Genomic DNA, 27,783 nt, shown 5'->3' on the forward strand with positions numbered 1-27,783 from the left:
ACCTCGTTTGTATGCTTGGTCCCTAAGTCTGAGAACCCACAACAACTTTGTGATTTCATACCTATTTCTTTGGTCGGGTGTCTGTAATAAATTATATCGGAGTTGCTTTCTTTAAGGCTTAAAAAGGTGATTAACAAAGTCATTGATTCAAGGCAATCTGCGTTTCTTGAGGGAAGGGGAATCTTGGATAGTGTTCTTGTGGCCAATAAGGTGTTAGAGGAGGCAAAAAGGAAGAGGAAAAATTGTGTTTTTCAAGGTGGATTATGAGAAGGCATACGATTCTGTGAGGTGGGAGTTTATCTATTATATGCTTAGAAGATTAATATGCTTCAGTATGTGGATGATACTCTGTTTTTCTACAAAGCGGCTATGAAAAGTGTGTTGAGTATAAAAGCTATTTTAAATTGTTTCGAGTTGTGACTTCAGGTCTAAAGGTGAACTTTTCTTAAAAAGCAATATTGGAGGGGTGGGGGTTGAGCATTATACGATTCATTGCTTTACGACTATTCTTAATTGCGATGTGATGGAAACTCCATACAAAATACATTGGGATGTCGGTTGGCGGGTGTCATAGGAAGGAAACGTTTTGGGATGGGATGGTGGAAAGAATAAATACTAGATTGGGAAGATGGAAAGGTAGGTTTATTTCGATGGCCGGGAGGATTTGCCTAATCAAGTCAGTTCTTTCGGCTATCCCACTGTTTTATCTTTCTATGTTTAAATTACCTTCTGTTTTGGTGAAGAAGATTGTGAAACTATAGAGGAGCTTCCTGTTGGGATACCCCACTTGTATGTGGTAAGTTCTTAATGTGGTCTGATTTGTGTAAATGGGTTGGGATACCCCACTTGTATCCCCTTTAATTTAACTTTATTCTTTGCTGATAAAAAAAATAGAGGAGCTTCCTGTGGAGTTGGGGGTTTGAAGGGAGAAAGATTGTGTGGACTTCTTTGGAAAATATGTGTGAACCATGTTATGTTTGCGATATTGGGGTTATTAATATCAAGTAATTCAGCCCTGGTGGGAAAATGGATTTGGAGGTTGGGTTCTTCCAAGGGTGGTTGTGGTTGCCAGTATTCTTTGTTGTTTGTGTGGGTTACAAGAGTAATTTACTAACCATTTGTTTTTTCGTTGTAGAATTGCATGGTTAGTTTGGACTCTGTGTTTCTCGTGGTTAGGATTGGTGTCAGTTGTCCCTCTTGATTTCTTCTCACATTTCATTCAATTTTCTATTTGTAATGCATTTGTATCTGTTAACTTAGTTTTAAGGAGTGTGTGGATTTATGTAGTAAGGGAGATTTTGAGTAATGAGAATAAGGTCCTTTTCAATGGATTGTTAATTCCATTATTTTAAGTTGAGGTTGCATATGTTAGTGTTTTGGCTTCTTTTGTTAGGTGGTGACTTTTCTTACTCTGTTGAGGGTGGGTAGCTAGGTGAAGTGTGTTTTATTTTCATGATCTGTATAAGGGTTTGACCACACCTAAAATAGTCATATTTAGTCATTCTTTCTTGTTGATAAAAAAAATCATAACATTTTTACATACACATAACCACGCATGTGTGATCTGCCAATTCTGAAGTCAAAACCAAAATAACCTGTTGAAGTTGCTAATATGTAATGTTTGATTGGAAATAAACTCATAATGTCATAGGTCGTGCAAACAGATACAAGAGCTTCAAACACGGGGTTGATTGAGATTATAAAATTTGATTTGTTGGCTGTGTTTTTTATGTGATTCACAAGCAGGGGGTGAAGGTGCAACCGGTGCAACAACTGAATTAAAGGTAATTGCACATGTGCCGTCTAGTGATGTAGATGTTGCTAAACCCAACTTTTTCACATATGATCTGCCAATTCGGAAGCCAAAGCGAGAATAGAACCTGTTGAAGCTACTAATTTGTAATGTTTGATTGAAAATGAACTCATAATATCATTGACAATACAACCACATACAAAAGGTTCAGACAGGGGCTGATTGGGATTACAAACTGATGTATTATTCATTTTTTGCAACTGTTCAACTTGGGCTCTCTTAGCATAAACCATATTAGATTTCTAAATTTTGAGAGAGTAAAATTTGAGTAGAGAGAATAAGCAGGGAATCACAATACCTTTAAAAGGGTATATTAAAATTTTATGCACATCTATATATATATATTCTTTTCGGCGATTAAAAAAAACACACACACATTTTGTACTTTACGTGTGTTAACCACAATTCTATCATCAAGAGACTTAATTAAAGTTATTAACCGAATTTGCATCTAGTTATAAATAATATATTAATTGATTTGCTTTCATTTTTCACCAACAAAAATGGAAGTGATCAAGTTAGCCAACTGACAGGTACACCATGACAGCAAACAGGTATATTGTGTGTGCATGCACGTGACATACAGATGAATGCAGAAGAATTGTAGAAGATGCTTAAAAGAGAGGACCAGATAGGAAGGTTTGTTATAATGAGAGAAATTAAAGAATACAGGCAATAAAATAACAGAAGCATTGTGAAGGATCACAACATATGCTGTCACACCTGCCATCTTAGGCATGAGAGCCAGAGCCTACGTAGAGGACTCGTTTTATGGCAAGGCTATTACTGTACCTGCTTAATAAGATGATAACTTAAAATATAAAACTACCTAAATTCTAGAGCCACTTGGACGCATGCATCTCAATTTGCGCACACAGCTGCACTCACGCAGAAGGGCATATATAGAGAGCTTAATTCTTCTGATCCACACATATTTTTTATACAAAAATATAGCATGTCCTCAGCATCCATAGAACAATTGACATATGGTACCTCAAATAATTAAAAATCGTTTCCATGCACTTGTTTCCTCTATCATTTTTCAAATACGCATATCCCAATATCACAGTCTGAGCTTGTGTTCAGAAACGGGCTTAGCTTGTTCCCTTCATCCCTACTACTCTGCAGTAGCAGCAGTGCCATGTCGTGGTTATCATGGGGTTCAAAGCTTGAGAGTCCATTGGTTTCAAGCGTGTCTTCTTGACTCAGTTGAGAGGCTACGAACTTGTCAAGAGCTCTCCAATCAGTGACTTTCTTTGTTTTGTTGTTGGATAACCTGTTTTGAATGTCTTCATCTTCGTTATTGTCTGATACTAGTGACACTGTGCTTGGCCTCTTCACTAATGGCAAAGACGGGCTTTCTAGCTGAGGAAGTTGTACAAATGGATCTTGGAGCATGCAACTCAAGTTATCTGCTTCTATCTCTTGCTTACACATGAAATTTTGAGCTAAAAAGCTGTGAGACTGCCTTGAAATGAGATCAATTGGATCAACCACAGTGCTTAACCCACTTGCTTCCTCAAAGAAGTAGCTTGAGTCCCATCCTTCAGTAGTCTTTGTTTGTCCAGTGGTTTTTTTCTTGAAGGCTCTGCACACAACCCATCCTTCCTCCTGCAGGAACACAATTAAGTTCCAAAGTTGAGATGAAAATCTCTGGACTTTTATCACCTTACTTTTTGGGTTTATCAGACATGCTACACGGTAGGGGAAGAAAAAGTAAAAAGTTTATCGTTGTTGCTCCTTTAAAGTTTTAAGTAAGGTTTTGCTTTAGCTTTCTTAAAAAACTTCCATCTGTTTGGTGAGAGATTGTAATAATTAATTACGTTTTGACAATCAAAATGGCAAGAAAAGTGCGTAGTTGAAAGGAAAGGGAAAGAACAAATTTAATTATTCGCTGCTGAAAGCAGTGACTTTTGACTTCTTGTTATGGAAAGTTATGTTGCGAGAAAGCGTGTACATGACTTGGTGAATATTCAGAAGTTAGTGGTGCGCTTAAAAAGCGGAGAAAGTGAGAATAGAGAAACCAACCAGTTGCATGATCTGAATTAACTTAAGTGACAACAAACAACGAAGTCTTTTCATAACATGAAGCAGTAACTAGTCAGTATGTAATGCACATATCAAAATTCAAAATAGTGTAGCCAGATAGAGGAAAGAGAGAGTATAAGCTACTACAGTTACTCTAAGCACCTACATATAAAAGAAAATGAAAACCAAAATGTATCTGATTTTTTCTATAAAATTAAAAGTGATAAATTGATATTATGGAAAAAGTTGATGGCAAAGTTGTCCAAATAAAGATGGGGAATTGAAAGTTTTAACGTTGAAAACCCTTTGACATCATTAAGAAAGCTATAGAAAATAGAAACAGTGCTTGATCTCTAGCTTATATGTATTGTAGCTTTTTGAGTATGTTTGTGAAAGAGTAAAAGATTAAGGAATGTGCCATAATTAACGGGGCCATCTAAGGCAAAGTTTGAACGTAAAACATCAAACTCAACCACTCAAATGGAGTTACCAACAATAGTAGAAGTGCAAAAGAACAAATGGTACTTATTATGCACTAGAGATTAATAGTATGTACGCAGTAATATATGCTTGCCTGTGGAGGTCCATTCTCATCCGATTCAAGTCTATACTCGTGCATGATCCAATCAGATTTCTGTCCATTAGGGGCTCTTCCTTTGTAGAAAACAAGGGTTTTTCTCATCCCAATTAGTTTTGCCTTGTCATACACTGCTTTGTCTCTTCCTGTAGCTTTCCAAAACCCCGCCATGGTAGCTCTATTAGTTCTTGTCCCTGTTGGATACTTTTTATCTTTGTGGCTGAAGAAATACCACTCATTCTGCTCTTCATACCCGATCCTGCATCTATCTGCCATATCATTCACATCAGACAAAAAGAATTAACACAGATCTATGCTGCTAATATTTTGATAAAATGAATAAATATGTCATATCAAATATTAAATATTCACAAAACCCTAATAGTTGATTTAAAATGAGTTATGGAGGAAGCTTGCATAAGTATTGTATGTAGCTATATATATACCTTGGAGATCCCATGGTTCAATACGATATAGATCGATCTCTCTGATAACGTCAAGGTCAATCTTTTGGGAAGCCACCTTCTTCCTCAGATAGTAACCAACAAGCTCTTCATCTGTTGGGTGGAACCGAAACCCCGGTGGGACACATGACTCCATCGACTCCATCATAGCAAATTCTGGTACTGCATCAAATTCACCACCACTATTAATACCCACCACACTTGACTTTCTTCATCATGTTTGAATTATAACCAACCAACATTTGATGTGAATGTTAATCAATACTGCTTAATGTGTATATATATGAGAGAGAAGAGAAGTGAAGCCAAGGGATGATACTATAATAGTAAGAAGAGTAACACTATAAGTGATAAAAAAAAAAAAGGCAAGCCCCAATAAAATGAAACATTTAAAAAATATAATATCAGGCCTTTTAGTGAAAAGGTGTCAAGTTTTATCAGAGATAATCATAAGCTCATTTGGTGATGAGCAACACTCACCAAATTCCATAGGAAATAAATATAAGCGCGTGTTATAAACAAAACCCCATGATTTCAGAAACAATGATTTTCTTCCCTGGGCCGGGTTAAAAAAAAGGATAAGGAGTTGGGGAAAGAGAGAGAGAAGAAAGCTAATCATGAGAGTTTAGTTTTCATTAAAAAAAACAAAAAAACAAGGAGTTGAAACTTACCATAAGCCCTGTGTTTGGGCAAGGGTGAGAAACGGACAAGTAGAGGCTGTGCTAATGATGTTGTCTTGTGTTAGTGAATGGTGAGAATGATTCATCACAGAACGGGGTTCCCCATTCCGCATTACCATTAATAATTATGTATATTCTCAAATAATTAGACACATAAGTTAAGCTCAACAAAAACACAACATGACATGGATAAAACAAACGAAAGCAACTTTTTAGGAAACCATTTTATTAATCGTTTTGAACCAGCGGCTCAGAACGGAATGTTCATGCCTAAATCTGACTTCTGAAAAATATTAATGCAAGATTAGCATGCGCTAGCTAGGAGCTGAAGTGGCCAATTGTATGAAAACACATGTATTAATTGAAATGGAAAGAATGAAGAAAGTAGTGTATTAAGAACATAATTAATTATGCTATGAATAAAGAAAGGGCATGGTAAATGGGAGTGACGTGATCACAAATTGGGCACGCGTTTCTCGAAAGAGAAAAGAGTTGGAAGAAAAAAGAGAGGCACCGTTGTATTGGATCAAGGCGATGAGAAAAAGCAAAGGTCGAGAAAAAGTGGGAGAGGATAGGATATAGTAGAAAGCACATATACTAGTGTTGAGGCATTGCGAGTGAGAGAGTCATGGATCGTCTAATTCAGGAAACTGGGGTTCTGACTTTGCTGTCTCTTTGTCGAGAATTTTCATGGCACATCTGACCTCTTTCCTTGACGAACTTTGAGGAAATATGCTGACCCTAAAACCACTACACTTTTATGAGCTACCCTCCCTATACCCTGTGCACAACAGATGCAGTTCACCTTTCTTTCTAATGACTTTGGTTTCCACTACAAGCACTCATAATTGATTAGGTTAACTAAAATCAACAAAAGAAAAACATATAGACGGAATGAAAAGGTTTCCCAAAATCTCCCACTAAATCAAGGTTCAAATTGTTTTGAAAGAAAATTTATATTCAGTATTGATAGACCTTGTGTTTAGAGATGCAGTTCTATGTGACCAAGTTCAAGGAGAAACAGAAGATGACATTGATAAAATGTTAGAATTGTGGTAGTTTAGTAGGAGTGATGCATGTAGTTGTTTGCGAAAGTTGGAAGAGAAAAAGATGCATGGTTTTTGGTTGGAGATGCAGAACAGAACAGGGGTGTAGTAGGATGAAAGCTTACCTGATGAGATAGTTGGTTAAAGGAAGTGCAGTTAATGAAGAGGTGGAGATGAAGAATGAAGAAGCTAGGGTAGTTTGGTAGAAGAAAACAACATGATGATTGATGAGAGAAGGAGAGAGAAGAATGTGAGAAAAAATCCGTTAGGAGTGAGGAATTTGTAAAGAATATAAAAGAGGAAGGGAGGACCGCTGAAATGCGCATGGGTTCATGGTTGTCCCCCCAGTAGCTGACGTCATTGCCTAACCTTCCTACACTGTTCATTACCTTTTCCTTTTCTTTTTGTTTCTTTTTCCTCTCCTTTCTTCACCTTTCCTCTTCACCATTTTTTCCCTACAACTACACTGCCTGTTCGGACTCATTCTTAATAACTAACACTTTAATTCATTTTCTTATTATTCTTCTTATTTTTCATTTAAGTTTTCAGTAATGTTTACTAAGATTAACACACCCACACACCTCATACTGATTTACTTACATTCTTTTTACACTCATTACTTTGTACTTCCCTCTCTTCATATCCTTCACTTTTCATCTCATCAAATTTCATTACTTAAATATTTTAATTAACTTATTGTAGCTTATAAGTTTTTATTAAAATCAAAAATATCTATTTAATTTATATTACTTTATTGTTTTTAAGCTGTTTTTTCTTATACAATTTCAGTTCACATTCTTGTCTATCATAATTCTTAGGCTTATTTTATAGCGTAATTCGTTAGTTTTGCCTAAAATAGATTATATCTATTATATAAATTTACATATACATTACCTGCAAAGTTAGAGGCTTGAATGTTATTTTCAACGAACAATAAATATATTATAAAAGTACTAACGTGTCGTTAGCTAATCTCACACATGTTAGTTTAATTATGAAGGTTTGCTTAGTGGGATAATGTAAAGGTCAAATAGTAATAAAAAAATCTATTTTGACACTACTTCACAGTATAAGTGAAAGATAAAATAGTACATTTTATTCAGTTATAGATAAAATACTAATTAAACGGAGTCTTTTCAATTAAAAAAATTCAATCATGTTATTCAGTGATTTTTGGATATTAATATATCTATACTCTAATAAAAGTAAAAATCTCATCTCACTTAGTGAGTTAATTATTAGTTATTACTTATAGGAATAAAAAAATATTAATTCATATCCAAAATCAAATAAAATTAATTGGAAAAAACTAAATCATTTTAATTAAAATTTGAGTTCAACAACTTTATAAGGTGTTTTTTTATGGGGAAAAACTAAATCGTATAAGTATTAAATAGAGGATTAAATTTAATTGAAACTAAAATTTATAAGACCAAATTTCTATATAAAGGGGTTCAAGAATTTTTATTATTATTTTTCTTTCACAAAGATTTAGGATTGGTTGAAAATGCTAAATTCTTTTTATACGTGGACATAAAAATTTGGTCATTGTGAAAACCAAATTGGTTCTCCACAATCTTTCTCTTTTATTAACGTGTTCTATACATATTTTTCTATGATTTTATATATAATGACTATTTTTTGTATTTTAATAATACAATTTTAAATATATTCCCTAATTTTTAAAATAGAAATTAAAATACTTCTCCTTTACTTATCTAACTTAGAGAATAATACAATATTTTTATACATTTCTAAACGTCAAGAAATTATCATTAAGATCCCTTCCTTTCTCTCCTTATATAATATTATATTAAAATTAACACTAAATAGAAATATCTTATCATACATGGTTATATATTAAAACAATAAGAGCTCGTTATATATTGAATTATATATCCTTATATATATATATAATATATATATATATATATATTAGATTATAATATTTAATATACTTAAAATTAAAATTAATATAAACATTAATTTTCACTTATTAAAATAAAATAACAATGTAGAAAATGCAAAAATACAAATACAATAATGTCATATTTTCACTTATATTAATAAATATGTCACAGCTTATATTTTCCCTAGTATTATACCATTTTTTATGTCTCGCTCATTTCATTTCTCTGTGGCAAAATAAATACATGTGAGCATATATATATATATATATATATATATATATATATATATATATATATATATATATATTATAATATCATATAATTTAGTAATTAGTTAATTTTAATATTATCTACACATTTTAATTTAATTATATAATTTTTTTTATCGGTTGGAATCGAGTGGACTAATTCACTCAATATCAGAAGTCAACGGACCAAATAAATTTAATATATTAAGATAATAAAGATATGTGATGAATCATGTTAAATCTGATAATATATGTGATAAAATAAAGAATATTATATATATATATATATATATATTATGAATTAGTTCAATATTAACAATATAAATAAATATTGGGACATATAATTTTTATTAATATATAATTCACTATTAGGTCATTTTCGACCGAATATACAATAGAGTAAGTAAAAAAAACGTATCGAATACGATAGAATGAATAAAAAAAAGACAAAGAAATAATAATCGAAGAATGAAAAACATTTGTTCAAACCAATAATAAATATTATCTTTATACAAGTATATTTTGTTTTCGCACAGTGGAATTTTGAGGATTTGCAAAGATAGTTTGACAAAGCTTTAAAGATTATTTACATTAAGAATTAATTTTTGAAATGATACAAATTGAAGTGTGAAAAGGCCACTTTGTATGACATTCCTCCTGCACTTTTTTTTTTTGGCACAATGGTTTCAGTCTATGGACAACATGCCACGTTAGCCCAAAATGATGACCTCCCAAGAGTGCTTAAAAATCTTATAATTAATATTTAGCTTTAATTTTTATATATAAAAAATACATTTTGAGTTTGTGCGTTTAATTAAAAAAATTTAATTTGAGTTTTTCGTCAAATACTAAAATCATAAATATATTTTTTATTTTTAATAATTAAAATAAATAATCTTTTTTCAGAAATAAAGCCTACTATTGATCATTTTAAGACAAAAAAAATTTCATTTGGTTCTAATAAATAGAATCGAATTTCAAATCTTACAAATGATATGGGTAGCAACAATCGTATATAATATTCTCTAATAATAATAAACTTGGTTATTTTTGCTTATATACTCCTTTTGTGGTTGGCTTCACATGCATGAGGCCCTCGGTTAAGCTCTATCCGAAGATTAAAGAAAGGATGAATTAACTTAGAAAAGCTTTCACTTATTAATTACTTTAGTTTTACATTAATAACAACAATTTAAACACTCAATCATTAACATGGATAGTAATAGACCGATTCCTTTAAGGAAAGTCTCTCGCATTAAATTTTGTAATGAAAAACATATTATTGATAAAAGAAACTCACTAATCAATATTTCATAGTAGAACTAATTAAGTAAAAAAAAAAATCATTTTGTTATAATATAACTAATTAAAAATTCATAATTTAAAATTAACTTATGAAAATTATTATTTCAATTTTTAAAAGTATTTATAAGAAAATGATCTACACATACTTTTTTAGGTATAAATTTTATTTCAGTAAATAAAATTATTTAAGGAACAAATTGTTTTAGAATAATCTTATTGTACGATCTGCACAATGAATTATCTCAACCGAGACAATACTCAAATTACGAAATGTGATTAAGATAATACTTAAATACATCATATATATGTAATTTTGTTTTAGTCCAAAGTTATTAGGGGACTCCAAGTTAGAGTATTTGGAAAAAATAAAACTTCTCAATATTCTTTAAGATTTATTTATAGAAGAAATGTGAGCATCTAGGATCTCTAATTCCTTCAATTTGTTACTCCATTTGATTCTTCAGAGTTTCTATACAGTTTAATTATTTAAATATTAGAAATTTTTCTTGCTAATTACTCGAGGTTTACAATATAAGTTATTAAAATAAAAAAAGTGGTTACCTAGCAAGAAGTGTTATTTTGAAAATGTTATATTTTAAATTATCGATCTTTGATCTTGAAAGGACTCTCAATTCAATATCATGACAAATATATTATAAATAATCAGACATGTTATCATATAAATCAAACTATTATTTAAGGATATACATATTCACCTAATTTCAAGTAAATTAGATTATTCTTAGTCTCAAGTAAATTACATAAAAATATTAATTATGTGATGATTTAATTTTATTTAGTAAAAAAAATAAATGTGATGATTGATATTTTTTAAATGAAATTATTCAATTGAAAACTTTAGAAATAAACTCAATTCATAGTATATATATATATATTACACACTTTTAAATACTGCGGTTGGGACTTGAGAATGTCATTTATTAATGAAATTGCTTTTTCTTGTGCGGCTTAATAACTTCACGATGAAGATATAACAGTGAGAATATTTTAGTTTTCACGTGACTGATAGAATTTTTTATGCTTCATCGTACGATTTTCGTTATCTTCATCTGGAAAAATGGAAAAATATTGTTAAATAATCTTAGAGTTATCTCTCTGGTAAGGATAATATATTTCGCCAATAAAGTGTTATAAACAGGTTTTTTGCTGTGGTTTTGGTTAATTATTGACTTAATAGAGACATAGCAAAATTCGATTATGCAGAAATAGCTTACAAAAATCTATTTTTCTTTGTGGCCTTCTTTTTCTGAAACGCAGTGTCCATTTTTAAGGTACAAATTTACAGTTGGAATCATTTCATGAAAAGTATTTTGGAAAAGAAAAGAAAACGTAAGTTGAGCAACAACAGTGTGATTAATCAACGTGTAAGTCACAGGTTGGTGAATTTGTGTTCCAACTTTACGTAGAAGATAAACAAAGAAAAGACAAAAAATAACTAGACATTCCTGCTAAGACCATGCCTTTGATTACCCGGAACCCCACACCTTCTTTGGTCCTCCTAAAGAGTTATAGTTGAAATCAAATTCTTTTCCAAGGGTTAGCATCTGTCTTCAAATTACGATAATATTATTCCTTTCATACCAATAAATTCTATTATCCACCATTCTTGCTGCTGGATACTTCATCAATAAGTCTCACCAATTTAAAATGCTTTCTTATTCTTTTATATATAAATGGTTGCACACCCTAGAGTATATAGCAGTTGATCAAGTGCTACTTTAACAATTGAAGAAAATAAACACATGGACTTAAGAGGGTGGAAGATTAAGGAATCTATGATATTTTGATTTTATATACATCATTGTGCTCTAGATATTGGATCAGTAACTATCAAGCACATTATACACACACACACAAGTAGAAAAAGGAACATTAAATGTCGGCAATGGCATGTAAAACGTTAGTGGTTCTTTTTATATGTACAAGTGTTAATAGGTGAATTGTTCATTCTTTTTTAGATTGACAACGTTGTGGACCATTTGGGCCAATGGTGAAAGAACAAGATTTTTTTATCGCGGCCTGTTTCATGGTCTTTTATCGAGTAGGGAAAGGGGGTGTTGATAGCTTGGAATATAATTAATTAATTTCGCAATAATTTCTGCCCTTTTCATCGCATGTATAATTAATTAAAATGTAGCAGTTTCCTTCTAGAGGATTAAGAGAAAGAGTCGAGTTTGACAAAGACATTGAACTATGTCTCCACCATGTCATCTTGAAGAAGATTTCACATCTTCAACTATTATTATGTTTGGCAAAAACCCTTATCAATATAAGTAGCAGGATTAATCAGTTGCTAGTTATAACAAATTCTTAGTCCTCATCACTTTCTCTTACCTTGTTCAAACTACTTTTGAGTTTCTTACAAGTTATTGCAATGATATGGTTATGATTATTTCTATTTCATAACAACTTATTCACTAATTAGTTAATAATTCAAGAATTATGTAAATACATAATTATAGTTTATTTCATGTTCAAAGTATCAATTCAATATTTATTTTTAAAATATTTGATCAAGAAAATAAATAATTACTAATTTAGTTAAAAGTCTTCAGAGACTTAAAAGTAAAAATTCAACGTGTATTTATAAATAAAAAATGGTTAATATCCATCCACTTTTAGAAGTAATCTCGAGAGTGTTAAAACATATATTTTCAAGGAATTTCGTATAAAAAAAACGATGCTTTTAAGATAGACATATTCATGGATCCAAAATTAGGTCATATATTATTGTCCTAATTTGATATATGAATTACTTTGTACTTAAACCAGTCTATTAAATCGATTATACTGCTATTATTTCATTTAAAACGTCTGAATTGTTAATAACTTATCATGATGTTGGAATCTAACAATATATGACACAAAAATTTTAGTGAAAAGTAAATCCATTGTCCTTAAATTAAGAATTCCAATTTTATAACTTGCTAGCGGATTTTGTTTGATAGTCACATGCATGGCAAATGGTGTGTAACAGTTGTGTATTAGATAGAATCTCTTGTTTTGTGGTGGTCCTCCATGTAAAATACGTGGCCTAATTGGTGACGAAAGAGAAGCAAAGTAGGCGTCAAACAGGCAATAGATGTTAAATGCATTCACCAATTTAGGTTAGTAAAAAGAACCATATTTTTTACGCAAAATCATTAATAATAAGTAGTAATTTTGGAATCATAATATATGGAACACGTCTCTCAATCTCCTATCTTTGTTGCAAATTATTTTACACCCATCTACTTGTGTTAATTGGTGTAAGTAAAATTTTATTATTATTATTAAAAATTGAGCTAATTTATCGTATTACCAAAAATTCAATACAATTTCTATAAATAAAAGATCACTCTAAATTCAAAAGTAATGGAATTATAATTCTATACTAATATCTTTATTCAGAATTGTGTGGTCATGGGCCGACCCTGAAGCCTCTTTGGCTTACGTCAGAGGCTGAGGGGCTGTGTGGTCATGCCGGCCTTAAAGCCTTTTTGTGTGGTCATGGAATGACCCTATAGTCTTTTTTAGCTTACGCTAGAGGTTGAGGGGTTGTGTGGTCGTGGGCCGACCCTGAAGCCTTTTTGTGCGGTGAGGGGTCAATCCAATTAATTACCTTAAATGGCTTGTGCTAAGGAAATTACCATTATAGAATCTGTGTAATATGTAGTTAAGTAATCAAGGGAGTTACAAGAAGGAAGGAAAAGGAAGAAGGTGAGGCAAGCGGCTATATAGAGAATGGGAAACCGATCAACGAAGAAAAAAAGAAAGAGAACAAGAACGAGAATGTTGAACAATCTTGATGTTCTAGGTCAATGATTATTTATCTTAACTAGAACAAGAACCAAATTAACTTGAATGTCAATAAAAAATATTCTACCAAATTAAATGAGAATAAAAAAAATTGGGTCCCTGTAATAACATTATTTTTTATTAACTAGAAAACTTTCTAACATATGTAATAAACAACTTATATTAATATTTTTAAAGTTGTTTTTAGGCAACAAATGAAATAAAATATAACATTAAACAAACTTAAAGCACTCCCTTTGGCTGTAGTAAAGAAAAGTATATTAGATGTCTTAGACAATGATGTGGACAGGCATAGTCCACGTAGGACGGTGATGGTGGTCGGTGGTGGGTCTCCAATCATGGGCGGAATGCATCATTGAACCCGTATAAAGACTTACTGTGGGCCCCACCAACAACATTCCCTCACTTATGCCAACAACCAACATCAAATTAGCTATCTCTATCAATTTACCTCTCTCTAACATATCTATTTTACTGTCTCCACATTATTATTATTATTATTATTATTATTATTTATTGTTACCTATAATAATAATAATAATATATCATAAGAAGTATATGTGAGAGAAACAAGGGTTAGCGTAAGCAGCTAAAGGTAGAGATCCTTGCGGGGTCCTATAAGGGATATTAGCCCTTTTGACACGGACTCTGCTCCAAACCTCTTCCTTTTTCTATCAATTACATTTTACCCTTCAATATTTTTTATGTTATGTAATTTTAGTTTATGTTGGCGGCAGTTGGTGAAGAAAAATCACCATACTCGATTGAAAAAAAGAGATAAATAAATAAAGGAATCAAATGGGGTTTGCCAAAAGTCTTCAACTACACTCCCTGTTTGCATCTAGGTGTGAATATGAAGCTTCTTTCAAGGGGGACATGAACCATGATTGCACCCTTATAGGAGTTTATTTTTACATTTCACTGAAAGAGATAAGAATATTTATGTTCGCTTTCTAAAGCATCTCAATACACCATGATTGTTGCTCGTTTTTAGAACACCCCCACCTTTCTTTCCTAGATATGTGTTTGTGAAATTTCAAGCATTAATCAACTTGTAGTTTTTCATTCTATGCAATGATGATGATGACTATTAAGTTTATCGAGAGTAGACATGGCATCGCCTAATTTGTATTACTTGTCCTAAAATGTTGGAATTGATTGAAAATTATAGCACGAACGAAGGCCTTATTTGAAGATGAAGTGTGGAGGCATGAAATGTGATTGAAAAAGAATGGGTATTGGGAAATAGGTGGCATGATGCATCAGAGATTATGGTGAATTTGAACGAAGGGGCTCTGGCATTGCCTCGTGTTCATGAGTATAGTTTTCTAAGGTTTCAGTGGAGGGTCCAATTCAAATCGATAACAACGCGTTGGGAATTGACTTCTAAGATCTGTTCTTGCTTGTGTTACACAGACATCCTCTTCCTGTTGATAATGAATTTTGCTTTGTGCTAGTTTGTCAAAAATGCATGATTCATTCTCCTTGCATTACCTTTTTCTCACTTTCCTATCACCATTTTCTAGTCAATCAACTTCCTTACCCAGTCTTCATTAAGACTTTCCACTCTTAATTAATGAAAGATATTTGCTACTTTTAGAACACTCCTAATTAATAAATAAATTTTACCTATTTCTCGAATAAATTATTATTTTCAAAAGTAATTATTTAAAAAAATTTGTTTCGACTTCAAGACTTCTAATTTATTTTAAAATTTGAAATTTTATAACAATTTTATCTTTAAAAAACATTTAAATAAGTTAAAAAAAAATTGTATATAAATTGTTCTTCAACTTAACTTCTAAGTATATCAAACTATATTAAACGGAAAATACTTATTTCGACCAAGAGTAACAGATATTTATTATTGAACGCAAGAGAACCATATGTTAGTGGAAGGGCATCACAAATACTAGTAAAAGTTACTTTGTGATATGGGGGAACGCGTAATGCAGATCGAATATGCGTAAATTATCAAATTATTTTTCGCACTATCATTTCTTAGGAGGTACAAATATTAAAAAGAATTAAGAAATTAAAATTATTCTAGAATACATTTCATCAATTTATCTTAACATTATATATATGTTTCTGTAAAGAGAAGATGAATAGTCGTACGGGCCCGGGCGATCGTACGGGTCCGGGTCAATGTCAAGTCGTATGGGTTCGGGTCGATGTTGAGTCGTACGGGTCTGGGTCGATTTCGAGTCGTACGGGTCCAGGTTGATGTCGAGTCGTACGAACTTGGGTCAATGTTGAGTCGTATGGGCTCGGACCGATGTCGAGTCTTACCGGTCGGGACCAATGTTGAGTCGTACGGGTCCAGATTGATGTCAAGTCGTACTAGCTCGGACCGAAGTCGCGTCGTATGAGCCCGAGTCAATGTCGAGTCCTACGGGCCCGGGCCGATCTCGAGTCTTACGGGTCGGGGCCGATGTTGAGTCGTACGGGTCCAGATTGATGTCGAGTCGTACTAGCTCGGACCGAAGTCGCGTCGTACGAGCTCGAGTCAATGTCGAGTCGTACGGGCCCGGGCCGATGTTAAGTCATACGGGCTCGGGCTGATGTCGAGTCGTAAGGTCCCGATTCAATGTTGAATCGAGTTGATCCGCGTCGATCCACGTCCAAGTTGAGTCGGATTAGGTCATATTCGAGCCAAATTAGTCTGTGTTCATATCAAAATGGATTTAATGTATTTGACAAAGTAAATTTAATCTAATTAAAAAATAAATTTAATCTAGATTTAATCCACTTTAAATAGATTTAAAAAAAATCAAATAAATTTGATGTAGTTAAAATAGATATGAATTGAATTTTGAAAAATCCAATCCATTACCACCTGCATAAATAGAAGATACTTTATTTTTTTTTAAAGTCTCATCAAAATAAGTATTATCAAAGTGCACTACCATATATATCTAAGAGCAACGAACATTACATCACCGTGTCATGTTAATATAAACTTTTTTCCTTATAAATATAAATATGTTATGGTTTGCTTAATTTTTAAATAATATTATAACTAAAATATCTTTTACAATTTACACTTTTCTTCCTTGAGTGATTTAAATATAATTTCTATTATATTATTTAAATTATACAATTTTCTCTTTTATATAATAGATGAAAATACATCGCACTATTTTGACACTTTCTACCAACAAAAATCAATTCAAAACAATTTTTTCCCAGAAAAAATATTTCATAAAATTTGTACACTTTTTTTTCAAAAAATAGGTATGCCTATAACTTATTGGATTTTATAATATAAATTTAATAATTACTTATCTATTAAATATCATTTTTAGCTTCTTTATTTTTATTTTTATACATATACGAAAAAAACATATTTGGTTCAATATTTTAGGAATGTTTGATAGAAGAAAAAAATTTAGTTTCTTTATAACTTGAGAAAGTTAGTTTTTTCATGTATTTTTTAAAATATAATATTTTCGGAAACGAAATTTTGTTATATTTTATGATAGAAATTGTTGCCATGAGAATTTAACTATTCTCGATTAATTTCAGGAAAACTTATCAAATATAAGTATATAATTTATAAATAAAAACTAATAAAAGATTTGTGGATAACAATTATGATTAATGGAGTAAATATTAACTAAATGAATAAAACTGGAGTGACGTATGAGCAAAAGTTGGTAAAGTTGGTAAAGAGATAATGAAATTTTAAGTACAAGTGAAAGTATCCGATTGGGTCTTAAAAATACAACTGTCACTTTAATCCTGAACTAAAAGTAGTATTGAACTGGCCACAGTTTATTGAAGGGAAAAGCTTCATTGAGCAAAGTATTTTTTGTTTTCATATTTTTTGAAGAGATCATGAAATGGGTTTGTATTATATGGTACACATTATTCAATCCCAGTGTAAACAAATCTTACCATAACACTTCTCATCTCAAATAAAGAATGTTCAAAAGATGGAATACCAATGATGACCTCTTTATTTTACTCCGTGCCTTTTATTATAGGACAAGCATACATTAAATTCCACTTTCATTAACTGGTCCAATTATAATCTTACTGTTTCCATACGTACCAAACACACTCTTCATCCTTATTACCAAACTACAATTGACTTTGTTCTACCCTTTGTTTTGGTTGGTGTAACTTGCAACTTTACCATGTAATGCTGATTTAATGGGCCAATGTTTTTAGTTTAACATCTGCTTGGTGATGATAAAAATAAAAATGATGACGCATTGAAATTTAGGTCAAACAATCCGTATGCAAATCATAATAGGTCTACATACAAAATTTCTTCTCGACAATAAGATGGAATGCAAGAAAATTTTCATTCTCCAAAAGAATTGCGAATGATGAAGCATTAGTATGAATCCGAATTAAATTTTAGAATTTGCTACGGAATTGGATAACTCAAGAAAGTGATACGAAAGCCTAGAGAATAATTACACCTCCATATGAAAGTGGCAATGCCTCTTATAATAATTTCAGTGATGTTTTTATTGGACTTTTATCATACATCTTTCAAGCTCCATAGGGACATACCATATCTAAAATGGACGTGTGGCCGAAACTGGTTCTTCAGTGTGAAGGCCCGGAAAATGTGGTAACATTCCCAGTGGAAATTATTAGAATTTGTCTAATCATAACAATTTTGAATTTTTATTTTCACTAAGGTGTTGCGAAGGATTAAATTGTTACATAGATACATACATGTTGGATAAATTCAATGATGAAAGCTTAGCATGGTCAAAGAAACAAAATTAATGATGAAAGGTAGAGTTTAATGTTGATTGTTAATCCCATTACCTAAACCAAGTTGCATTATTATGCGTTAAACATTGAAACGCATGGTGTCCGTAGTTTGTTTGGTTAGTTGTCAAGAGTTCTTGAGTGGTTATGAATTCTCATTATTGAACTTATGTCAGCCATAATATTACATGTCATTCATTATTCATGAAGATAACCTCAGCACCCCATTTATCACTTGAAGTACATGAATGTGAGTAAAAGAGAAAAAAAAAGTTACTGAAAAGCGATGGATACTTAATCTTGTTTTAAGGGAGATCTATTTATATGATGTGATTTTATCATTTATTTAGATTTATTCTAAATTTAAATTGTGTATTAATTTAATTTAACTTGATCACATGTTACAAATAATTACCACACTCCTGAATTTAATACATTCTACTTTAGGTTAACAGTGAAGTTTTTTTTTATGATAGTTTACGTAATGACTTTTATTATAGTGACGTCTATTGTTACTCATTAATTATTTTGAAACAGTAAAATTTAGTTTTAAAATTTTGAAACAGTAAAATTTAGTTTTAAAATTATGAATTATTTGATGAAGTCATTACACGTAAATAAAATAAACTAACTTGATAATAAAAATTGTTTTTGTCAAAGATATTTTGGTTAAAGAAATCAAGAAGGCAATTACTTCCTGCAGCCAATAAATTTGAACCTGCACCCAATCAATTTTTATTTTCAAAATTGTTTCTTATTTTAGAATTAAAAATTTGGAATTAAAAAATACATTCTAAAAAAAATATAGAATATATTTTTGTATTTTAGATTTTTAAAAAATCCAAAATACAATTATGGAAAATAAAATCTAAAATATATTTTCAAAAAGGGATTTTGGAAAGATTCCAGAAAAAAATTCCAAATTTCAGAATATATTTTGATCCGTATTCCCTTCTTATCCAAAAACTGAAAAACTGAAAAGGGCATTTTTGTTATTCACATAAAACACGGGGTAGAATTCAAATTTGTTGGGTGCAGGAAGCAATTGTCAAACAAGAATGCTAAGATAAAAATATCATGGGCTGCCGCAAGTATTATCACACATTCCCATACGGGCCTCACTAAAGTTTTTGGTCGAAGGAGTGGGCTTTGATGTTTTGAACCGCTCCTGCTATTTCCACTTCCTGGTTTCCTAAGTACACTTCCTATTTGCTTCTTTTATTTAAACTGATATCTTTAGCCTTATTTTCTCCTTATTGCTTGATGTTTCAATGTTGAAAAAAAATTGTGTTACAAAAGTTAATTTAGCAGATGTTAATAAAATAAAATAAATGTTCTTAATAGAGTAAAAGGTAAGTGGAATGATATAAAAGGGATTATTTTAGTTGTTACTAAAATAATATAGTTTGGCGTTAGTGATAATGACAGAGGTGGCAGAGAGGGTGGGTTCAAGAAACTTCCGAGAGGGAAGAAGCGAGGGAGGGAAGAGAGAAGGGAAAATTTTAGCAATAATAAAAGTAATATCAACAGATCTCACTCTCGTTTGCCCAAAGCCAAAATTCAAAGAAGGAAAGAAAGAATGGTTGATTTCAGCGGCGATGAAACTGCTCCCTTCTTCGGCTTCCTGGGCGCCGCGGCGGCCCTCGTTTTCTCCTGCATGGGTGCGGCGTACGGCACGGCTAAGAGCGGCGTCGGTGTTGCCTCCATGGGCGTCATGAGGCCGGAGTTGGTGATGAAATCGATTGTGCCGGTTGTGATGGCGGGAGTGCTGGGCATCTACGGCTTGATCATCGCGGTCATCATCAGCACGGGCATTAACCCTAAGGCAAAATCCTACTATCTCTTCGACGGCTACGCTCATCTCTCTTCTGGTCTCGCTTGCGGTCTCGCGGGTCTCTCCGCTGGCATGGCCATTGGCATCGTTGGCGACGCCGGTGTTAGGTATACTATTCTCATTCTCTACTCTCTTTTCGTTACTTGTTCAATTTCTTTTGTATTCACTTCTATTCCTGCCCATACTTACTTCACTTTGGTTGTGTTCTCTGGTTTTGTACTGGTTTTGAATTTTTCATGTCAATTTTAATGATCGATGATCTTCTTTGCCGAGTTGAATTTCAAAATAAGAATTTATTCAAGAATTGGGCTGAGTATGTATGTTGACTTGTAATTTTGATGCTTGTCCGAGGTACTTTGTGTATTGCATTGGTGGAGTGAAGGCGTTTATTATACCTGCTTGTTGTGATTGCAAATTTGATTTTGGTTCAATGTGAGTTTGAAGTGATGTTTGGGAACTTTTTTTTTTATTTCAAAAGCAAGTTTGTTAGAAAAGACTTAGGGTTGGAACTTGGGTGTGCTTGTTTGTTTACAGCTTATTTGGGCGTATCTGATGAGGACATAAGCATTTGTTAAGTGTTTTTGAGAGAATTTGTGAAAATATGTTATGATTTTTTCGTATGTTGCTTTCTGCTTGTGTTAATCAGCTGTGCAGGATAGCTTATGAAAACAGCTTACAACTTGTATCAAAACAGTTTAACCCAATTTCCTCTTTCATAACGGAAACAGCTTAAACGCATGTAAGCATTTATTTATAGTGCTTATTAAGTTGTTTATTCAAAGGCGTCAAATTCTCAACACAATGGAAAAACTACTTTTTGTTCTGTTTTTTTGCTTGTAGTCTAACATGCTTTTGGCGCATAAGAAATTTTCATTAAATCTTTACTATGAGATCAATGTTTTCTGTTGTTAAACATGATTGTGAGGTCTTCAGACGTGTATCCGAACATGCTGGTAGTTAGTTTGGACTACAGCAGCAGACTTCTTTACATATGAAATTGATTTTCAATTTGTTCTGCGTGGTTGAAAGTCTACAATGATGAAACAGCTATTATAGCATGATACAAGGCAGAATTTGGGAAGTACTTGTCTGTTGTCGATTGAATTTGAATTTCCAAAATTATCTAATCCTAGTGTCACACCATTGCTGCTACTGCTTTCAATATTTTGACGGCATGTTCACTGAGATTTTTTAACTCCTACTTATAAATTTGTATAATCTCAATTGCAATTTATTGAATTTGCCATGCTGAAAATGGACTGTTCTTTGTAGAGCAAATGCCCAACAGCCAAAGCTTTTTGTTGGGATGATTCTGATTCTCATCTTTGCTGAGGCACTGGCCTTGTATGGTCTCATTGTTGGCATCATCCTCTCTTCCCGCGCTGGCCAATCCAGAGCTGATTAGTATGATATTTCATGTTGCTTAGAGCGCTTAGAACCATGGATTGGATGGTGAATGTGGCGTAGGACTAGGTATTGGTAAGTAAGAGTGTTGGTTTGTGATGCTCTTCATTCAGGTTATTCAGAAATAAAACGTCCAAACGATATCTTTGGCCATTTATTGTATTTACTTGTGCTATCCAAACTAAATTAGAGATCTCTGAGATAAAACATGTTTGTGTTTAATTTGGATAACATTTAGTATTGTGTGTCGTGTGCCATTCGACACTTAGCTCTCTCTCTCTCTCCACAACCCCCAAAACCTTATCTTATGGCTGTAATGAGATATTAAATGTCAATTTGATTTTTTTTATAATGATCTTGAAAATTATGGACATATCTGACCCATGATGACTGTCTTAATTATTCGTCTAATTAATGGATAAAGCTGTTAATGAGTAACCCTGTCTGATACGTTGGATAAAAGGGTGGTTTGTTAAGGAAAATACATTTAGGGGTGACCCTAGATTAGGTTGGATAGGGTTTGAGGAAAAAGAGAATGATTGTTTGATGAGAGTGCCAAAATTTTCAGCCAGTTTAACTTGAACTAATCGAAGGAGAATCAGGTTGGACCAGGTTACAGCTTTGGTTAGATGTATTTTTTTTGTAAATAATTATAAAAATGGAATGATATTTTTGAAATGTAAAATTTCAATTTGTATTAGTACAGCTTACATGTGGTATCGTAGGTATGTTAGGTGTTTTCCAATTAAATTTGGAGTTTTAGTTTAGTAATTAGTATTTTATTAAATACATTTGCATATTAGCTAGATAAACTCTAAAAATGATTGGAGAACAACACCTGCCGTGTTATGTTATTATATGTAAGTTTTCACCTAATAAAATTGTAAGAATATGAAAATTAAAAAAAGTTATGGTTGGAGGGTTGGAGTGCTTGAGTTTGACAATGCACAACTTAACAAGATCTAGAGGTTGCAACCTGTGAACTAATATGGTTTGCCATGGGTTAAACTTAGTCGACATACTTTAACGTGCGAACCAGACAAGTGTGAGCCAGGTTTGCATATTAAAAAATCAAATACAGCAACTACTTAAATATTAATATATATATATATATATATATATATATATATATAATGTCATTAATGAAAAATGTTACTAATTTTTATACTTGATATTTATTAAATCTTATTAATCAATTCATATTGGACTTTCTAATAAAAAATTATAAAAAATTATAATGTTAGTACCAAATTAAAGGTTAGTATTTTTTGTTTGTTAAAAAGATATCAAAATAAGTAATAGTAAAAATTAAATAAAATTGTTTGAATATTTTTATAAAAAAAATATTAACTGAATAGTTTAAAAAATTATAAATAAAAAGTAAGTTTCATGATGATATGTATGTAATAAAAAAAATTAAGTAAATAAATTTATTATTAACTTTAATAAAAAATAAATGTATAAATTATAATTTTAAATAAAAATTAAGAAACAAATTATATTTAAATTGAAAAATATGTAAATAATGAATTATATATAAATGAATGTCATTAAATTATAATAATAAATATTATTATATAATATTTCTTATCATTTTAGGGTTGAGGATTTAAAATTTATGATTTAGAGTTTAGGGTTTAAGATTTACATTTATTTTATCTATAATATTTACTTAAATATCTATAAAATATTTTATTTACTTACATAGTAATGCATAATGTATTTTTAGATTATGAAATAAATTTTCTAATCATATAATTCATAATGTTTCTGATGATCATAAATAATTTATACTTTTTTTCTCGCAATTATGAAAATATACAAAGTTACTACTAGAGTGCTAAAAGAAAGAGAAAATGCTTAGACCTTATACGACCCATTCAACCCACATACACACGGGAATAATTTGATTGAGTTGGTCCAGTAAATGAAAGTACATTCTCTTATGAACATTATATTTTGCACCCCACAATTTAAAAAGGCACCCCCATATAATAAAAAAATCTGTTCTATCTTTTGAATTTTTTTATTTTGAAATATACAATCCGAAATAAAAAAAATATATCCTGGAATGTACAATCGAAGATATATCTTTTCTATTTCAAATTGTGTATTATACAACGCGTGGACGTTTACTCTAAATTATCCCTTCATTCGTGACACTATGACTAATTACAATGCATTATGGATTTTGTTTCATGTCAGAGTACCTTTTGATACATGTTCATAGTCGATTGAACTATAGAATGTCAACAATCCTCTTGAATATACTTTGCGTTCATTGAAATTATACGCTTATAATATTAAAAAAAAATATTGTAAAATAATAATATATACAAAATAATATAAATTACTAACCAAAGAAGCATGCTTTTGTTGTGATGTAACTATGTGAATGATGATGTGGCAGTATAGATGGTCGATCTTCGTCTATCCAAGCAAGTATGCAGTGGTGTGACAATGATCTAACCAATGCATGTATCGATACATGTCGAGGGTGTTATAATGTATGATTTTAAACTAGAGGGGGGTGAATGGTTTAAAGAGAGATTTCGAAAACTTTTAAGCCTTGAATGAAATTACTTCGAGAATATCTTGATTAAGAAATCAGTTTTTCAAAACACAAAGCTAAAAGCACAGCACCAGCAAAACAATCGGTTGTTTATACCAGTTTACAAATATCAAAATTGAATTTAAAGAGTTAAGGGATAGAGAAAATGCACACAGAGATTTATACTGGTTCACTCTAAACCCAGAGCTACATCCAATCTTCTCAGAAACCACTAAGGAACACCACTAAGTAATCAAACCTATATTACTTACAACACAACCAAGAAAGTGACCTTGATCCCCTCAAGACACACACTTCTCTTGGCCAACACATCAACACTAAGAATTATGATCTTGATCCCCTCAAGAACACACAACACTTCTCAGCAAACACACAGAGGTTCTTGTTCAACAAATACAAGGATTACACTTGTTACAGAAGCAAATATGAAATCAATACAAGAGAAAATCCTATCTCACACTCTTTGATCAATCTCAATCTCTAAGCAATCTCAACTTTTCAAAATCTCAAAACTTGTGTAAGTGTTATATTTAAAACTCAAATATGTTTTTCTGAATATATTCAAAGATGTTGTTTGTTATCAAATCTTAAAAAACTATTAATTGTCTTTAAAGATTGGTCAAAGCATTAAAAACTGGAGCGTAAACCGTTAAAAATCATTTAATGCTTAGTCAAAGCACAAACCATTTTTCTGTTATGGTACCAAAACAAACAATCGGTTGTTTCCTCGAATCAATCGGTTGTTTTGGTTTTAACAGCTCAACCATTTGAAAAACAGTTTTCAATCTTTTCTAAAAACACCTAAGTATAAAACAATCGGTTGTTTCGACAAAACAATCGGTTGTTTTTCACTTAGTTTGAAAAACACTTTTCTTTTAAAAAGATTGAGAATGCCTATGCTTTGGATTCAATCAAGAGAGGATTACAAACTCAATCTACCCCAGTTCCTATCTAAGACAACTCAGCAACAACAAGGACAGCCTATCCTTCAACATCCTTCAAAGGGTTTGGATTCTTCAAAGCTTGAACACCACTTGGTTCAACAATCTCCCCCTATTTGATGAAGACAAATCCCTGGAGCTTGTGTTTGATCTGATTGAATCTGAAGCAGTACCTGCAAAAATAGCATATCTACCATCCAATGCTTCTTACAACAGCATGTTAGATTTTTACACATTTAAAGCATAAAACCTGATAAACAATCGGTTGTTTCTATTAGCAGTAGCAGAAAACAGTTTTATAGCAGAGATTTTAACAGAATTAAATAGTTTCAGATAAGGATACACAAGACCAAATTATTCTCCCCCTATTTGTCTTCACAAATAAACTTTAACAGTAACAAAACAAATTTAAGAGAGATTATTAAGATCAAGGATACCTAACTCATTTCTTAGAAAGAAGAACCTTTCTTTTAGTAGTGGTTTAGTGAAGATGTCAGCTAATTGCAATTTGGTCTCCACAAACTCACTTCACAGTTCCCATTGTTTACATGATCCCTGATGAAATGATGCCTTATCTCAATATGTTTGGTCCTTTAGTGCTGAATCTGATTTTTGGTAAGATTGATGACACTTGTGTTATCACACATCAAAGGGACCTTGCTGATCTTCAATCCAAAGTCTGCAAGTTGTTGTTATTCTATGCACAACAGCTTCCAACAACAATATACATAGCCTCAGCAGTAGAGAGAGCAACACAAGCTTGCTTCTTGCTATGCCATGAGATTAGGCTTGAGCCAAGAAGGTGGCAAGTGCCACTTGTGCTCTTTCTATCTAGCTTGCAACCTGCAAAGTCAGAATCTGAATAACCAATTAAATGAATTGGAGAGTGAGAAGGATACCATAACCCAACAGATGATGTTCCTTTGAGATATTTCAGAATTCTTTTTGCAGCTTTGAAGTGTGACTCTTTAGGATTTGCTTGATATCTAGCACATAGACACACAACAAACATGATGTCCAACCTACTAGCTGTTAGATAAAGCAAAGAGCCAATCAATCCTCTGTATTTGGTTTGATCTACACTCTTTCCAGCAGAATCAACATCCATGTAGCAGCTTGATGGCATTGGAGTGCTTGCTTCTTTGCAACTCTCCATTTCAAATTTCTTGAGAATCTCCTTGCAATACTTTGATTGACATAGAAAGATCCCATCCTTTGTTTGCTTAACCTGCAATCCAAGAAAGAAAGACAGTTCTCCCATCATAGACATTTCAAACTCACCTTCCATTGCAGCCACAAATTCTTCACACAACCTATCTTGTGTAGCACCAAAGATGATGTCATCAACATAGATTTGCACAAGAATTATTTCAGAATTTGACTTTTTGATGAAGAGAGTCTTGTCTACCATTCCCCTTTCATAACCATGAGATAGCATAAAGTTGCTAAGCCTCTCATACCACTGCCTTGGAGCTTGCTTCAGTCCATACAAAGCCTTCTTCAACTTGAAGACATGGTTGGGATGCTTATGATCTTCAAAACCCGGTGGTTGATCTATATACACTTCCTCATTGATGTAACCATTCAAGAAGGCACTCTTGACATCCATTTGGAAGAGTTTGAAACCACTCATACAAGCAAAAGCCAACAACAGCCTTACAGCCTCCAACCTTGCAACAGGGGCAAAAGTTTCACCATAATCTATGCCCTCCTCTTGATTGTAGCCTTTGGCAACTAGCCTTGCTTTGTTTCTTGTGATCACACCATCTTCATTCAACTTGTTCCTGAAAACCCACTTCGAACCTATAATGTTCATTTCATCTATTCTAGGGACAAGAAACCATACCTCATTCCTTGCAAACTGATTCAACTCTTCATGCATAGCTTCAACCCACTTCTCATTCTTGAGAGCTTCATCAATTGACTTTGGTTCAATTTGTGAGACGAAAGTTGTGTGCCTGCAGAAGTTTGAGATGGAGCTTCGTGTGGAGACACCTTCCTTTATCTGCCCTATGATGTTTTCCACTGACAGATCTCTAGGAATCCTCCACTCTTTGGGAAACTCACTCTGTTGCAGAATTTCAATCGGTTGTTTTTGCGAATCAACCGGTTGTTTTTCTGCACAAATTTCCAGCTTCTCCAAACTGATGCTCTGTTCATCCTCTTCAACTCTGGTCTTCGGGATTTGGATGTTTCTGTGATCTACCTCCTCAAAGACAACATGAACTGATTCTTCTACTGTCATCAACCTCTTATTTTAGATTCTATATGCATGACTTGTGAGAGAATACCCTATGAAGATGCTAAGATCCGCTTTCTCATCAAACTTCCCCAAGTTTTCCTTTCCATTGTTGAGAACAAAACAGCTGCAGCCAAAAACTCTGAGATGGTTGATGTTAGGTTTCCTT

The 27,783-nt window shown here is 32.2% G+C and overlaps 2 protein-coding genes across 3 annotated transcripts; one reads left to right on the plus strand and one right to left on the minus strand.

Moving 5' to 3' along the window:
• Positions 1-2,424: 2,424 nt before the first annotated feature.
• On the minus strand, positions 2,425-6,878 carry LOC137810986 (NAC domain-containing protein 37). 2 transcript variants are annotated; one of them, XM_068612510.2, is made up of 5 exons: positions 6,734-6,878; positions 5,554-5,599; positions 4,865-5,044; positions 4,416-4,687; positions 2,425-3,424 (listed from the first exon to the last, which is right to left on the minus strand). In XM_068612510.2, the coding sequence occupies exons 3-5, from the start codon at positions 5,028-5,030 to the stop codon at positions 2,849-2,851; spliced, it is 1,014 nt and encodes a 337-aa protein (XP_068468611.2). In that variant the 5' UTR covers positions 5,031-5,044; positions 5,554-5,599; positions 6,734-6,878; the 3' UTR covers positions 2,425-2,848. The 2 variants fall into 2 exon arrangements, with proteins under 2 accessions (XP_068468611.2, XP_068468612.2); XM_068612511.2 differs by lacking the exon at positions 5,554-5,599 and having other exon boundaries at positions 6,734-6,875.
• A 13,144-nt stretch (positions 6,879-20,022) lies between these two features.
• Positions 20,023-22,235, plus strand: LOC137810987 (V-type proton ATPase 16 kDa proteolipid subunit). Its single transcript, XM_068612512.1, has 2 exons — positions 20,023-20,565; positions 21,731-22,235. The coding sequence occupies exons 1-2, from the start codon at positions 20,204-20,206 to the stop codon at positions 21,861-21,863; spliced, it is 495 nt and encodes a 164-aa protein (XP_068468613.1). The 5' UTR covers positions 20,023-20,203; the 3' UTR covers positions 21,864-22,235.
• Positions 22,236-27,783: the final 5,548 nt, after the last annotated feature.

This window comes from Phaseolus vulgaris, chromosome 2 (assembly GCF_051622355.1).
Source record: "Phaseolus vulgaris cultivar YP4 chromosome 2, ASM5162235v1, whole genome shotgun sequence".
Lineage (NCBI taxonomy): Eukaryota > Viridiplantae > Streptophyta > Magnoliopsida > Fabales > Fabaceae > Phaseolus > Phaseolus vulgaris.

Bases quoted from the DNA above. Each gene is read 5' to 3' on its own strand.
- LOC137810986 (XM_068612510.2), bottom strand. From the start codon at position 5,030: ATGATGGAGTCGATGGAGTCATGTGTCCCACCGGGGTTTCGGTTCCAC. The intron at 4,688-4,864 runs GTATATATATAG...ATGATATGGCAG, and splicing joins TGAACCATGGGATCTCCAAG to ATAGATGCAGGATCGGGTAT. The intron at 3,425-4,415 runs GCAAGCATATAT...GTGTTCCTGCAG, and splicing joins ATGAGAATGGACCTCCACAG to GAGGAAGGATGGGTTGTGTG.
- LOC137810987 (XM_068612512.1), top strand. From the start codon at position 20,204: ATGGTTGATTTCAGCGGCGATGAAACTGCTCCCTTCTTCGGCTTCCTG. The intron at 20,566-21,730 runs GTATACTATTCT...TGTTCTTTGTAG, and splicing joins GTTGGCGACGCCGGTGTTAG to AGCAAATGCCCAACAGCCAA.